At 50.4% G+C, this 15,637-nt stretch overlaps 1 protein-coding gene across 1 annotated transcript in view; it reads left to right on the plus strand.

Moving 5' to 3' along the window:
- elp4 (elongator acetyltransferase complex subunit 4) overlaps positions 1-15,637 on the plus strand; it is a gene marked incomplete at its 5' end in the record, with an annotated part of 67,002 nt that overhangs the window by 23,426 nt on the left and 27,939 nt on the right. Inside the window, 2 exons of the mRNA XM_080525898.1 lie at positions 969-984; positions 1,449-1,555. Of these exons, the coding sequence (XP_080382024.1) occupies positions 969-984; positions 1,449-1,555 (123 nt within the window). The remainder of the gene's footprint in view (positions 1-968; positions 985-1,448; positions 1,556-15,637) is intronic.

The following is a 15,637-nucleotide window of genomic DNA, read 5'->3' on the forward strand; positions in this document are numbered from 1 at the left end:
CTCCCACTCTGCCTCCTCCTCAGACTACAGGCAGGGCTGAGGGTCACTGGCAGACACTCTGGTACTGTAGGAGACACTAAAAGCAAGCACCTCAATGGGCACACATACACACACACACACACACACACACATATATACACTCATTCTCACAAACAGACACACACACTCATTCTTACACACACACCTAGAAGTCCCCATCAACCCACCATCCCTAGTCAATTCTAGCTATCCTGTCTTGCACCGGGGGGGGGGGGGGCTGAGCAATTAGGTTGTCCTCTGGAAGAGAAGTTGCTGTTTGTCTTATTCTGCTTCATTACCACAGTATAATCACAACAGTCTGCCTGAGCGCTTCAAGTGCTGAGTCTTGCAGCTTGCGATTGAAATGGAGGAGAGAGGTAGGGAGGGAGGGAGGGAGGTAGGGAGGGAGAGAGGGAGGGAGGGAGATGGATAGAGAGGAGGAAGAAGTGAGAGACAGACAGAGAGAGAGAGAGAGACAGAGGAAGGACAGAGACAGAGAGAGGGAGAGAGAGAGACAGAGAGAGAGAAAGGACAGAGAGAGAGAGAGAGAGAGAGAGAGGGAAAGGACACAGAGAGAGAGAGAGGAAGGACAGAGAGAGAGAGAGAGGAAGGACAGAGGGAGAGAGAGAGAGAGGAAGGACAGAGAGAGAGAGAGAGAGACAGAGGAAGGACAGAGACAGAGAGAGGGAGAGGGAGAGACAGAGAGAGAGAGGAAAGACAGAGAGAGAGAGAGGGGAAGGAGAGAGAGAGAGAGGGAGCGAGAGAGAGGAAGGACAGAGAGAGAGGAAGGACAGAGAGAGAGAGGGGAAGGACAGAGAGAGAGGAAGGAGAGAGAGAGAGAGGAAGGACAGAGAGAGAGAGAGAGGAAGGACAGAGGGAGCTTAGGGACCTTTTCCTATTTTGCTGATCCCTCTTTCAGCTTCCCTGTCCCCTCAGTTCCCTCTCACTAGGTCCTAGAGGGACCTTGTACACCCCTGTACGACCTCCTAGTGACTAGGAGGTCGTACAGGGGTGTACAGGGTCCCTCTTGTGTTTGCCAAGTTGTACAGGGTCCCTCCTGTGATTGGCAGGTTGTACAGGGTCCCTCCTGTGATTGGCCAGTTGATATCAACTATGCATCTCTATGGTCTATAATAATAATAATAATAATGATGATGATGATGATGATAATAACTTTTTAGTTGTATTGCACTTTTCCTGCAAACATTGGAGGATAGGAGGATGTTCTTCTTCCAGCCAATCAGGATCACATCTGATCCTACTCATCAGCCAATCATAGTCCTTGTTGAAGAGGTTGATGAGTTGCGTGTGAGTGTGTGTGAGACTGCTGCTTAGGCACCAAACCCTTCACCCACCTTCTGCCCTGATTCTTCTTTTCTCTCTTTCTTTCCTCTTTCCCTCCCTCCCTCCCTCCCTCCCCCTCTTCTCAGGCCTGCTACACGTGCGTCAGGTGCCCCATCTGAACTGTCTGGTGTGTGAGCTGCCCGACCACAAGGACCTGGCCTTCAAGCTGAAGAGGAAGCAGTTCACCATCGAGGTAGGCCCCGCCCCCGTCGTCGCCACGGCAACCCCGAGGAAGCAGGAGGAGCGCACACATGAACACACAGATAAACAACCAAGTGTCAAACCTGGTTACTTCATACAACACTCTCTCTCTCTCCCTCTCTCTCTCTCACTCTCTCTCTCACTCTCTCTCTCACTCTCTCTCTCTCTGTCTCTTTCTCCCTCTCTCTCTCGCTCTCTCTCTCCCTCTCTCTCTCTCGCTCACACGCTCTCTCCCTCCCTCTCTCTCTCCCTCCCTCCCTCTCTCTCTCTCTCTCTCTCTCCCTCCCTCTCTCTCCCTCTCTCTCTCTCTCTCTTTCCCTCCCTCCTCTCTCTCTCTCTCACTTTCCCTCTCTCTCTCTCTCTCTCACACACACACACACACACAAACACTTTGTCCTCTTGTCTCTCTCTTTCATTCTCAAACACACAATCGTTGTGTGTATTATCCCAACCCTGTATTTTTTTTTCATGACTTCATGGCAAAGCGTTAAACCCGTAACATAAAATGAAAAAAGTGATGACTCGTTTGCAACTCGAAGGAACGACCCCCCCGTGAAACGTTTCGCTGTTGGCGGCCGTCAATCAGTCACGGCGGTTATGAAGAGTCTCTCATGTTAGCCACGCTCCACCCCACTCCCCTGTTCGCTTTCCCTGTTAGCCGCCTGCTATCGGGTGGTGATGCCAATGGTGAAGGGTATCGATCAACCAGCGGCGTTGTCACACCTCCAGAGGACTGGGAGGGAGGGAGGGAGGGAAGGAGGGAGCGGGGGGAGGGAGGGGGGGAGGGAGTGGGGGAGGGAGGGAGGGGGGGAGGGAGTGGGGGAGGGAGGGAGGGGGGGGAGGGGAAGGGAGGGAGGGGAGGGAGCGGGGGGGAGGGGAGGGAGGGGGGGGGAGGGAAGGAGGGAAGGAGGGAGGGAGAGAGAGAGAGGAAGGGAGGGAGGGGGAGAGAGAGAGACAGAGAGAGAGAGGGGGAGGGAGAGACAGAGAGACAGAGAGAGAGAGGGGGAGGGAGAGACAGAGAGAGAGAGAACCCACCGCTACCTGGAGAGATGAGGACACGAAAGCATCGCGTGTCCCTCGTTCTTTCACGGTGTGAAAGTGTAAACGTGCTGCGTTCAGGAGCGGGACTGTGTTCACAACCCTCCAGTGTGTTTATGAACGATGATGAATGTTGATAAGGGATGGACAGGCATGGGGTGTGTGTGTCAATCCTATCCTCGGGCCCTCTTCAGCCACAGTGACACAGTTTTGGCATTGGCACATACCTGTACGGTGTACACACTGACCCTGGTACAGTAGCCGGTGGGCAGAATCTGAGGAAACGTCGACATCGTGGACGATCGTTTTTTGCATTTTGCGTTTTCAAGCGTCAACTCAATAATACTAATGAATCGGTAAAACTGAACACTCACTGTTAGCCATTTGATTATGCTAACCCACCCCCCCCTCCACCCTCAACCTCACCCCCCCCTAATCACTCCCCCTTTCTGCACCCCCCACCCCCTCCACTCCCTCCCTGCCCCCTCCCTGACCCGCGGGGCCTCTTTAGACAGCCACTCCATTAAGGGCTCTCTCTGTCTGTCTCCTCCGCCCCCTTAACGCCCCCCCCCCCCCCAAACCCTCCAAGTACACCGGACCCCTCCACCCCCCTTCTACTACAGCCTCCTTGAGTGCTGCCCTTACCCTTACCCTTGCCCTTATCGCACACAAACACACACAAACACACACACACATACATACACACATGCCCCCCCCCCCACATACACACTCCCCCAAACTCACCCCATACCTTACCCTCACCCCCTCCACCCCCACCCCCTCCTCACCCCCCTCTTTACTCATCACTATGCCCCTGCCACCCCCCCCCCTCCTCTCTGACCATCTGAAAAGGCCACTCCAGTGGAGATTTATAAGGGCCATAAAAGTCAAGGTGGTTATCCTCAATGGGCTTTTAATTACCCCTCTTCAGTGGGCGGGCTGGGGGGGGCTTGGGGGGGTAGGGGGGGGGGGGCTGGGGGGCTGGATGGTCCTGCATGGGCAGCAGTATCAGACTGTCCATTGTCTCTGTCTGGGGTTCTGTTCAGGTGAGAGGAAGGTGGGGAGGGGTGGGGGGGGGAGGTGGAGAGAGGGAGGGAGGGCAAAGAGAGAGATGAGAGTGAGAGCTTCTTAATTTAGCTACAATGTATGTTGACATAAGAGAGCACCACTATATGAACCGCCAGTCAACATTACGCCTGTCTGTCTGTCTGTCTGTGTATCAGGGCTCAGCCAAGGGGAATTTCCACAGAGCAACATCGCACCACATCACCAGTCACCCGTCAAACCAATCACTGAACAGATTAGCCGCCGGACACCATTGTTACATCACACACCGGGCTCTCTCCAGATGCTGTGATTGGCTCCGTCTTAACAGTTGGCTTGGCACCGGCGACGCTCCTGATCACGGGGGGGGGGGGGGTTGCGGGGGTGATTGGCGGCCCCCTTTGCTGAGTCAGTGCCTTGCCGTGTGTGTGTGTGTGTGTGTGTGTGTGTGTGTGTGTGTGTATGCACACAGGTGTGTGTATGCGTGTGCACACGCATATGTGTGTGTGTGTGTGTGTATACGTGTGTGTGTGTGTGTGTGTATACGTGTGTGTGTGTATGCACATAGGTGTGTGTGTGCGTCCTGGCGTGCGTGCGCGTTGCCGTGCGTGTTTGCGTGTGCTTCAAGTTTATTGTTATATCACATTACAGTGAGAGAGTACAATTCTTAGGCTTCAGTTCCTGACATTGCAGCACAAGACAATAAGGCAATAGGCATAATACAAGATACAAAATAAAAAAGTGACAATAGTACAGGATATAAATTACAAATAAGATTATTTACAATTAGCAGTATCTTGCAATTTGTAGATTATAAGGCACTAGGCATAATTCAATACAAAGTGTCAATAGTACAGAGCATAAGTGACAGTAGTAAAGAGACTGTGAGGTTAAGGTTAGGTAGTCCGTATGCATGGGATACTTGGTATAGAGGGGGAACAGTAGGGGCCCTAGGACAGAGCCCTGGGGTACCCCAGTGGTGAGGGTTCGAGGAGAAGACAATGATTCTCTGGATGTGCTTATGGATGATAGTCCATTGTCTACAGTAGGCTTGTTCATCGCCTGGGGGAAGTAGCTGTTGGTGTTGCCGTACGCGTTGCCGTGCGTGTTGCCATGCGCGTTCCCGTGTGTTTACCCCTGCGTTCCTCCGGCATGTCTCGGCGTAGCGGTGACCCGTTGGTCACCTGTCTCGGAGGTTGCATTGATTGACAGGTTGAGATAGCGATCGTTATTCCCAGCCCTGCGTCTGACAGGCCTTGGCCCGGGTCAAACCCACTCGATCGCTAATTACCACTTAGCACGTAGTACTCTTAAACTACAGACACGTGCGCCTGAGGCCTCACCCATCCCATCTCTGACTGGGTCTACCTCTCGGTCCAACCTCTCTTTTTTATCTGTCTCCCTCTCTTTCTTCGTCTCCGTTCTCGGCTCGCCATTTCTCGGGCTCGCTTGCTCTCTCTCTCTCCCGTCTTCTTTTCTCTCTCCCTCCTTTCTCCCCTCTGCTGTGTCTCTCTCTCTCTCTCTCTGTATTCCTCTCTCTCTGTCTTTCTTTCTTTCTTTCTTTTTTTCCTCTATCTCTACATCTCCATCCAGCGCTCTATTAGTTTTTGACGAGCGGGGGTGTGACAGGTGATTGACAGCTCTAGTCCTCGTAAGCGGGGTCACGGCTTAGGGACGTCGACCTCACAGAGAGAAAAGAGAGAGCGAGAGAGAGAGTGAGGTTTTTGCGACACGCGCTTCATCGCGCCGGGAACGCGGAAGTGGGGAGGTAGGCGGTACGGGGTACGGTTTGTCCCGACCGCGGAGGAAGTAAGGAGCGCACTCGCTGATCGCTAATCGCTAATAATGAGGTGCATTCAACCCAGATATCACTTTGGGTTCCAGAAGCGTGTGTGTGTGTGTGTGTGTGTGTGTCCGTGTCCCCTGGAACGGTTCTACTGGTTCACGGATACGGTTACCCGGGGTTACCACTGGAGGCTTGAAGAGTTCAGGTTGCGGTCGACGAAACAGTCATTACCCACGATGCCCGGAGGCGGAATTAACCCACGGCCCTGTCTGAGCAGGTAGAGAGGGGTTAGGTGTTAAGACCAGATTAACACACACTCGTGTAGGGATGCGTGCACACACACTCACACACACACACACGCATACACACACGCAATCAGACGCTCATACTTTTGACACATATTTTTTCGCTCACTGACTCACAGACCCAAACACAACACATCCCCCCCCCTGTTCTCACGCTCGCTCACACAACGAGTCTCTCTCTCTTGCACACACACACACACACACACACACACGTCAGTCACCCGGTTTCACAACACAGGACGGCTCACCTGAGAATGCGAGAGGCACGCCGCGAAAGTATGCCCTCCTCTGACCCCCCCCCCCAAGACTGACGTTTAACACGCCTGCGGGGGCTACTGGGGTGTCATGGGGGGGTCGGGGGTGGGGGGGGCACATACAGTATGAGACCTGGGGATTTGTGTCAAATTAGTCCTCGCTTAGAGAGGTGAGAGGGGTGGGGACTGACACAAGTAGGTGAATGTGTCATCTTGACACGTGTGTGTGTGTGTGTGTGTGTCGGCTGCGAGGTGAACCCTGGCCAGTGAAACTGAGGGATCTTATCTTCCTTCTCAACTCTTCTTTTTCTAAATCCAGAAGAGAAGAGGGGGGAGTGGAGGAGGAGGAGGAGAAGTTGATGATGAGGAGGAGGAGGAGAAGGAGGCCTAGAGGAGTGTGGTCTCATACTAGTTAATATCCCATGGCGTGTCCTCAAAATGTCTTGAAGACAACGCCTCTGTCTCACCCCCCTCCCCCCCCACCAACCCCCCCCCCACACACACACACACACACACTCCTCTCTGAGGCTGTGGGTGCAGAGGGAGGGGTGTTAATGGACCTATGTGAGGAGCAGAGGGGAGGGGGGGCAGGGGGGAGGAGGGGCGGGGGAGGCGGAGGCAGAGCAGTTAAGTGATTTTCAGGTCAGGTCTAATTAACATGAGGGCTCCCCCTCAGAGGGACCAGAGAGAGAGAGAGAGAGAGAGAGAGAGAGAGAGGGGGAGAGGGAGGGAGAGGGAGAAGGAGGGAGAGAGAGAGAGAGAGGGAGAGGGGGAGAGAGTTAGACAACCACCTCAGTCTGTAGTGTCTGTGTTTGTTTGTTTGTTTGTGTGTGTGTGCGTGTATGTGTGTGTGTGTGTGTGTGTGTGTGTGTGTGTGTGTGTGTGTGTGTGTGTGTGTGTGTGTGTCTGTGTCTGTGTATGTGTGTGCGTGTATTCCCGCGTCTCTGGCTGTTGTGATACTGTGGACGCGGGGATGAATCTCCCGTTCACAAGAGCCTCTCTCGCTGGGGAGAGAGAGTGAAACTGGGTCAATCAATATTGACTCTTTTTTTACAATGAATATAGTCTAACGTTGTCCCTCTGGCAGCTGATAGACCATGGCTATAAACAGCGTCCTTACAGGCTGAAGAGCTCCTCAGATATTCCATACATCTGTTCCAGGTGCCGCAAGCCTGCCTTGGGATCCGCAATCCGTTTGGAGAGGACTTGGTTTAATAAGAATAAGAATAAGAATAAGAATCCCATTACATTTACATTTTTCGCATTTAGCAGACGCCTTTTTCCAAAGCAACTCGCAACAAATACATTTGTGACAGGGCATGGTTAAAAAGTCTGCAAGTAGGGCAAAATAATTTTTCTGTTTTTTTCAGATTATGAAAGGGTAGATTGTAAGCTTTAAAATGATGTGTCATACATTGAAATCTGAAACAAGTTGAAGAAGTCAGTTTAATGGTGATACCCCCTGAACCACCGTACTGAGATATCCAGCCTCAAAGTCTTCAGAGACGTTTTTCACAGAGGTAATGGGTGGGAACAATAGCTGGTTAACTCCACCCTAATGAATGAATAAATGAATGAATGAATGAATGGTCTTTATTGTCATTGATATAGTACAGGTACCAAACAACGAAATTTGGGAGGGGGGGGGCTCCCCTGGTGCAAAAAAAAAAAAAAAAAAGACTAAAAAACAAGAAGGGAAAGGAGCTGGTTTACATAAATAAAGGCTATGTACACTATCCACTATACTATACTATACAAATAAGACACTTGCTGTACTCTATGCTATGCTATACCTATTCTAACATTTCCTATTCTCTGAACCTTATGTACCCTAGGGTTGTCATATTGCACATAGTGTTATTGCACATTCATTTAAAGTGTCGCAGTTTGCAGGCTTGAAATGTACACATTTGTGCCTCAGCACTACACCTGATTTCAATCCAGCAGCTGCCATCAATCCGTCCAGACTGTCCAGGGCCCAGAACCTAGGTCTTTGCTGTGTTCAGGGCCTGAATGGCCCTGGGGTAGAAGCTGAGCTTCAGTCTGTTTGTCCTTGCGAACATGGTCCTGAACCGCCTGTTCGAGGGCAGCCGAGCAAAGTGTTCGTACCCAGGGTGGGATGGGTCTCTGGAGATCTTGGAGGCCTTCCTGAGGCAGCGTGTGTTGTACAACTCTTCCAGAGAGGGGAGGGGGGCGCCGGTGATCTTCTGGGCTGATCTCACGACTCTCTGTAGCGCTTTCTTCTCTGCGGCTGTGCAGCTGGAGAACCACACGCAAATGCAGTAGGTGAGGATGCTCTCCACAGTGCAGCGGTAGAAGGTCACAAGCAGCTCCTGTCTGAGGTGGTATTTCCTGAGGACTCTCAGGAAGTAGAGCCACTGTTGTGCCTTCTTGATGAAGGCTGCTGTGTTGGTCCTGCAGGACCGGTCCTCCTGTATGTGCAAGAGAGCTTCAGCCTCCATTTAGTCAACAAACAGATCACACGCAGATGGCTCCTTACATACAGCTGGGGTGGGCGTGGCTACACACACTGCCACACTAATACCCCCCACCCGACTTTGCTAACTAAATGTAGGTATTTAGTGAATGTAAAACTGTTGGATATGATATTGAGTGGGTTCTTCATCGCTTCATTTGTCGTCCTATGCCAAAAACCGGAAAACTATTTTTTTCACAACAAGACTTGTTTGGCTCGATTGCGAGCTTTCACAATTGCCGAGATGGGGATCTTTTAATGAAACCCTGTCACATTTGTCTAAGTAAGTGAATCGTCTGTCCGTCAGTTATCATAAGAAAATATAAATGCCATAACCAGGGGCCATTGGCAGCGAAAATGCTAAAAGAAGGAAGGAATTATTATTATTTATTTATTTTTAAGAATACAATCAAATCTAATCTCAGTACATAATTTATACTTCCCAGGGAGAAGAGAGAGAGAGAGATGAGAGAGGGAGGGATAGGGGGTATAGAGAGAGAGAGAGAGGGGGAGAGAGAGAGAGGGAGGGCGAGGGAGAGAGAGAGAGATAGGGAGAGAGAGTGGGAGAGAGAGAGAGTGGGAGAGAGAGAGAGAGGTAGAGAGACAGAGAGGGAGAGAGGGAGAGGGAGAGAGAGAGAGAGTGTGTGTGTGTGTGTGTGTATGTGTGTGTGTGTGTGTGTGTGTGAGAGAGAGAGAGAGAGAGTGGCACGCGATCCTCCCCCTTAGCTGAACACTTAGCAGCGCGAGGGGGGAATTATTCACACAACATACATCAGATCTGCATTCATAATTCAACAGGGTTTTACCTCGTCTCAGGATGTGTGCGTGAGAGAGGGATGTGTTTGAGGGTACCGTAAGTGTGCGTGTGTGTGTGTGTGTGTCATGTTGCCATAGTCTCTAATGGAACTGCTCACCTGGACTCACCGTGTTTAAGTGAGCCAACATAACCTAACCGTGTTCCTCGCCTCCTGCTCGGTGACTGACTCCTCAGAGGAAACACCAAACATTCCCATGCTCAGACCTAAACTAGACCTTCCTCCTCTCTCATCTCATTCTGGTGGACTATACGGCCTGGGGGTGAGATGGGGGGGGGCCCCAATAACACTTTAAGACACAGATAATGGACCGGTACTGTATGAAATACACATAGATTGGGTAGGCTGGGATTGGGTGGGGTGGGAGAGAAGGGGGGGGGGGGGGGGGGGGCTGTGTTGTGCTCATTCTGTCAGAGGTCAGAGAGCGAGAGCTGTCGTGGTCGTACAGTAGGGAGGCTGTTGTCGGGGGGTCAGAGTTCAGAGAGGGTGAGACGGGAATGGGGGAAACGCGGCCAGGATATGCTAACATGCTAACATGCTAACTTCCACCAACACAGCAGCGAGATATTTTTTCTCTTCCCAACGGACAGTTCCCTTCGCTAAACCAAAGCCAACAGGACATATGCGGCATATGCCCTCCTGCCAGCCTGGGTAAGGCAGGGGGGTCTGCCGGGGGAAATTGGCCCTGGAAGTGATGCTTCGCTTCGTCGGCGAGCAGTGAACCCTGAACGGGGTCCAGACAGTGTTCAGCACCCATTAGACCAGACTGGGCTAGCAGGGCCAGACTGAACTCAGACCAGATTAAAACCGTTTTTTCCTTGGCGATCTTCCACTCAGATTAGGGTGAGAGTATGCCACACAAGAGAGCCACTCCCGCTACCAAAGGGTCGCGTGTGTGTGTGTGTATTGTGTGTATTGTGTGTGTGTGTGTGTGTGTGTGTGTGTGTGTGTGTGTGTGTGTGTGTTTGTCGGTCTCAAACAACCTTTATTAGCATAATGGTAGTGACTAGGAGGCCATAGCCCCTCTGGTGCTTTGTGGATCGTGTCTTTGCGATCGTGTTCCGTATCCGTGGTGATATGGATATTGTTATTGTTGTGAACTAAACTCTGGAGCCAAATTCAGCCCCTGGAGTAAAGGCAACTCTCTTCACTGCTTCCGAGGCAAAACACAAACGTGCCCATTTCCCTTTTTGAGCCGCACATAAAGAACACGTTTCAGCCAGGATGAAACTCGCCAAAATGGTGCCCCCCCACCCACACACCCCCTTGGTGCCCCCCCCCACACACACACACACACACACAAACACACCCCACCCTAGTTCACCCTCAGAGAAAAGCTCCACATCGTCATCATCGGCACAAACAGCCGCGGCCGGACCGGTTCAAAGGTGGAATGTTGATCCGGAGCAGGAGAGTCGATCCCAGGAACGCTCTCCGCTTCTGTCCTAAAAATAACTTTCCCACACTCTCACCGCACCGTGTCCTAGGGGGGGGCGTGTGGTATGTGTATGTAGCGCAGAGGCGTGTGTGTGTGTGTGTGTGTGTTTTAGCCACAGAGAAAGTGGGCTGAAATACCTTGTAGAATGTCAATAACAGACTTTTCGGGAGCGCTCTCTGTGTTTCTGTTGAGCTGACCCCGGGGGGCTCTGTGAGGCCGTCCCCTCAGCCGAAGGCCCGACGAGTAATCCATCACAACAGTTGACCGACGACGACCACGGCGACTCCCCTCACAAAAACATTCGGAAAGTAGCGTAACTCGTACTTTCATTCCGCGTATCGCGTATCGCACGGTTATCACGCCGCCACGTGAAAATTCAGTCCCGAACGACTCGTCGCTAAAAGGAAAAACAACACCAAGGGACTTCACGTTTCTTTTCTCTGAAGCTTTCAAACGTTCAGACGTTTGTTTTACAGCTTCATTATCGCACCCCGACCCCTGACCCAGGGAATGGTTGGGTATTCTATTAGAAAAAAAAAGACTTTGTTGAACAATCAAAATAATGAGCTATTTAAAGTGATTGGTCTTTCATTGAGAGGGAAGCTGGCAGGCAGGCTTGCCGAATCTGGTGTTGGTCATGAATTTTATGAGGCTTCTGTGTCTCTGTCGCTCAGAGTTCACAGGTGGCCAATTGAAAGGCCTGGCCAGATGACGGGGGACAGTTAGGACACTAGGAGACGAGCGCTGAATAGACTTTAATTACAGTCAGTATATTATTCAGAAGGCCAAACCAAGGACAGCCCTCCACTTCAAAAGGAGATTTGGTTGGGGGGGGGGGGGTTGGAGGGGGGGGGCATGACACTGCTTTATCGGGGGGGGTGGGGGGGCATGACACTGCTTTATCGGTGGGGGGGGGGACCCCGTGTGTGTGTGTGCGTGTGCGTGTGCGTGTGTGTGTGTGTGTGTGTGCGTGTGTGTGCGCGCACGCATGTGTATGTGTGAGTGCGAGTGTGAGTGTGTGCGTGAGTGCGCGCGCACGCGTGTGTGTGAGTGAGTGTGTGAGAGGCGGGGGTCTCAAATGTGTCCCTTAGACAAACTGTCCTTTTGTCCCTAACGAGGATGAGGGGTGCTGAGTGACAGGGGTGTTAGGAGGGAGAGCTGGCCTACACAATGCGCCTGGGCAGCGGGGTTCACACACAAGCCAACACAACTCCTACCCAGTGTCGTATGTTTCTAGAATATCTTTAAAGTTAAAGAATATCATTATTATTGGATATGCCCGACTCTTTCCACCAAGTGCAGTACTTATGCTTAGGGTTTGTATTACTTCCACTATTGTATTGTCTCGCCATATTTCTCTGTGTACCACATGTACAAAAGAAGAGATTTGGTGAGGCTGCATTCTCATTTTATGCACCCAAATTGTGGATTACATTAGCAGTTTACATTAGGGATGCAACCTCAGCACATATGTTCAAGTCAAGACTAAAAACCCATCTTTTTAATATTGCCGTTAAATGACTAAATAATTACTAATAATTCCTGCAACGTTTGCAGGAAAAGCACTACTATACAAATAAAAGTTATTATTATTATTATTATTAGTAGTAGTAGTAGTAGTAGTAGTAGTAGGGGTGTAACGGATCACGGATAATCCGTGATCCGTTCGGATCGCCCTCCACGGTTCGGAACGCATGTGTACCGCGGATCAATAGCAATTTTTTTTTTTTTTTTTTTTTTTTTTCTTTCCTAACACCAGGGGAGCCACCCCTCCTAAATTTCGTTGTTTGGTACCTGTACTGTAGCAATGACAATAAAGACCATTCATTCATTCAAATGTAACCGGTAGAAAAACAATCATGTGCGCTTTATTCTCACTCTCTGCATGCGTACTGAGTTGACAACAACATTCATTCACTCATCTCTGTCCCACTTATATCACGTCATATCACCCGCTAAGCAGCCTGGGTGATTGTGTAAACACACAAAAAAAGTACTCTGTTTCGTACTCACTCCACGTGAAGCTGGGAATCCACAGCAACAAGTATCATGGCGAGTGCTAGCAACGTTGGCGAACTGGAAAGGCCTCCCTCGTCATTGAAATCACATGTATGGGAGCACTTTGGCTTCTCTGTTACTTATAATAATGAAGGAAGGAGGGAGGTCGATAAGAAAGTTACGGTGTGTACCCTCACGTTGCCATGATGGCAAGACGCTACCTGGCTGTGCCGGCTACTTCAGTTCCTAGCGAGAGGGTGTTCTCCACAGCAGGAGACATAGTGACTGCAAATAGGTCTGCCCTCTCCCCAGACAATGTGGACATCCTCATCTTTTTGAAAATGAATATGAAGTTATAAGCTTGAGGCTGCTTTGCTTTATTTACTTTTTTTTCTTACCATGTTTAAAGGATTTCACTTTATTATTTAGGTAAAGTTAGGTTTCACTTGGCAACCAGATTGCAGCAGTGATGTTATATATATGTTGTTATATATATGTTGTTATATATAGATGTTATATATATATATGTGATATATATATATCAGTTTTGACATCTTGAATGTTGTTTTTTTGTTTCACACATTAAAAGTGGTGTTTTTACAGAATTCAAGGAAAATGTTGTTTTTATAAAAATAAAAAAATGTTTTGTGTTGATCCGAAAAATGATCCGATCCGTGACTCAAAATCCGTGACACGATCCGATCCGTGAGTTAGGTGATCCGTTACACCCCTAAGTAGTAGTAGTAGTAGTATATTTGTCTCTTAGAACTATTGCCACTGTATTTATCTTGCCATATCTGCCTTATTGCTTCTTTTTTTCTCTTGTCGCTGAAATGTTGAGGAACTGAAGCCTAAGAATTGTACTCTCTTCTACTTGTATAATGGAGATGTAACAAAACACTTTGTGTTTGAAAACTTGAAAACGTCTAGGCTGACATAGCAGACACAGTTGTGGGGGGGGTTATATTGTATATCTGTTGTATCTTTGTTGAATCAATGCTTCAGACAGGAGTGAGGGACAGGTCCACCCCCTGGACAGCACATCATCTCCTCCGCTCCCTCAGCAGGTTCATCATCAGCCGGGTGACCAGGGCTTTGTCTGGCGTCCTCAGGTCAGATCCAGATGTATACACGTCGAGGTGTTCATTATCCACCACGGAGGGCGTGTGTGTGTGTGTGCGCGTGTGTGTGTGTGTGTGTGTGTGTGTGTGTGTGTGTGTGTGTGTGTGTGTGTTCTCCGTTAGTCATGGACTCACTGTTGACATTCCCCGGCTGTGTGTGTGTGTGTTTGTTTCTGTGTGGGTGTTTTTGTTTCGGTGTGTGTGTGTGTGTCTGTGTGTGTGTGTGTGTGTGAGTGTTTGTTTGTTTGTTTCACTGTGTGTGTGTGTGTGTGTGTGTGTGTGTGTGTGTGTTTCTCTGTGTGTGTGTGTGTGTGTATGTGTGTGTGTGTTTTTATGTACAGCAGGTTTTTGTGTGTGTACAGTACTTAACCCAGTAGTGCATCATATCGTCCCCCCTCTCACCCCCTCCCCATCCCTGCCCCCCCCCCCCACACACACACACACACACACACACACACACTTTAAACTTTAATCACCCCGCCACTCAGAGTGAGGTGCTCTCTTACTGGTGGTTTCCCCAAACCTCCCCGACACACACACACACACACACACAGACACACACACACACACACACACACCTCCACACATTCCCTTCGCTGAGGCGCACTTCGGTGTGTGTGTGTGTGTGTGTGTGTGTGTCTGTGTCTGTGTCTGTGTCAGTGTCTCTGTCTCTGTCTCTGTCTGTGTGTGTGTGTGTCTGTGTCTGTGTCTGTGTCTGTGTCTGTGTCTGTGTCTGTGTGTGTGTGTGTGTGTGTGTGTGTGCGTGCGCGCGAGTGTTTCCCAGTAGGGGGCCGAGGGTCCGGAGGCCTGAGGAGAGGGCTCTGGATGGCAGTTAGCGAGGAGCTAGCTTTACGCCCTCCCCCCTCCCCCTCCCCCCTCTCAGAGCCGTGGTGGTGATGGTAATGGGGGGTGACAGCTCACCTCTCCCTGGCGTGCCTACGGTCTTTACAGCGCTAGCCCCCCCCCCTCCCGCCACCCCACCACAACCCCCCCACCCCCCCCCCCCAGCCCCGGAAGGGGACCAAGGTTACTCCATATGTTAGTTAGAGGATGCTTAGGATTTGTATTATTCTTTTTTCTTTTGTTGTGGTGTGGTGGTGTGGTGGGGGGGGGGGGGGGGGGTGTGGGGGCATCTTTACTGTGATTCAGAGTGGTTGTATCTGTGTGTGTTTAAGCTTGTGTGTGTGTGTGTGTGTGTGTGTGTGTGTTTTTGTGTGTGTGTGTGTGAGTGTGAGTGTAAACGTCTACGGACCTCCTCACAGCCGTTTCGTCCCCTTGTTCTTGTTGCTGTATTCCATGTCTTGCTGTGTCACCCTACTTGGGGGGTGTTACGTTGCTAAAGTAAAATCCAGACTTATTCTGATATTTGTGCAAAAATAAGCCTGGATTTTCCTTTAGTGACGTTGATGGAATACCCCCCTGGTGTGTTCTGTGTGAGCTGAGATTCTCTGGTGTGACGACATCTCCAGACCCCAGTTTATCTTCTATTAAAGTGTGTGTGTGTATGTGTGTGTGTGTGTGTGTGTGTGTGTGTGTGTGTCTGTGTCTGTGTGTCTGTGTGTCTGTGTCTGTGTGTGTGCGTCCGTGCGTGCGTGCGTCTGTGTGCGTGTGTGTGTGCGTCTGTGTGTGTGTGTGTGTGCGCACGCACTCGACAACGTATGTGTATCTATGCATACCACTGGGATAGGAGCAGGCTTATTCAAAGACATAGGGGTGCGTTCGTAAATACGCTCTGAGAGCGCCGGAGCGCACCCAGGGTGCTCTCTGACCCGTTCGGGAACAAACTGATTTCAGTTGAA

The sequence above is a fragment of the Nansenia antarctica genome (assembly GCF_963989245.1).
Source record: "Nansenia antarctica genome assembly, chromosome: 1".
NCBI classification, from domain to species: Eukaryota; Metazoa; Chordata; class Actinopteri; order Argentiniformes; family Microstomatidae; genus Nansenia; species Nansenia antarctica.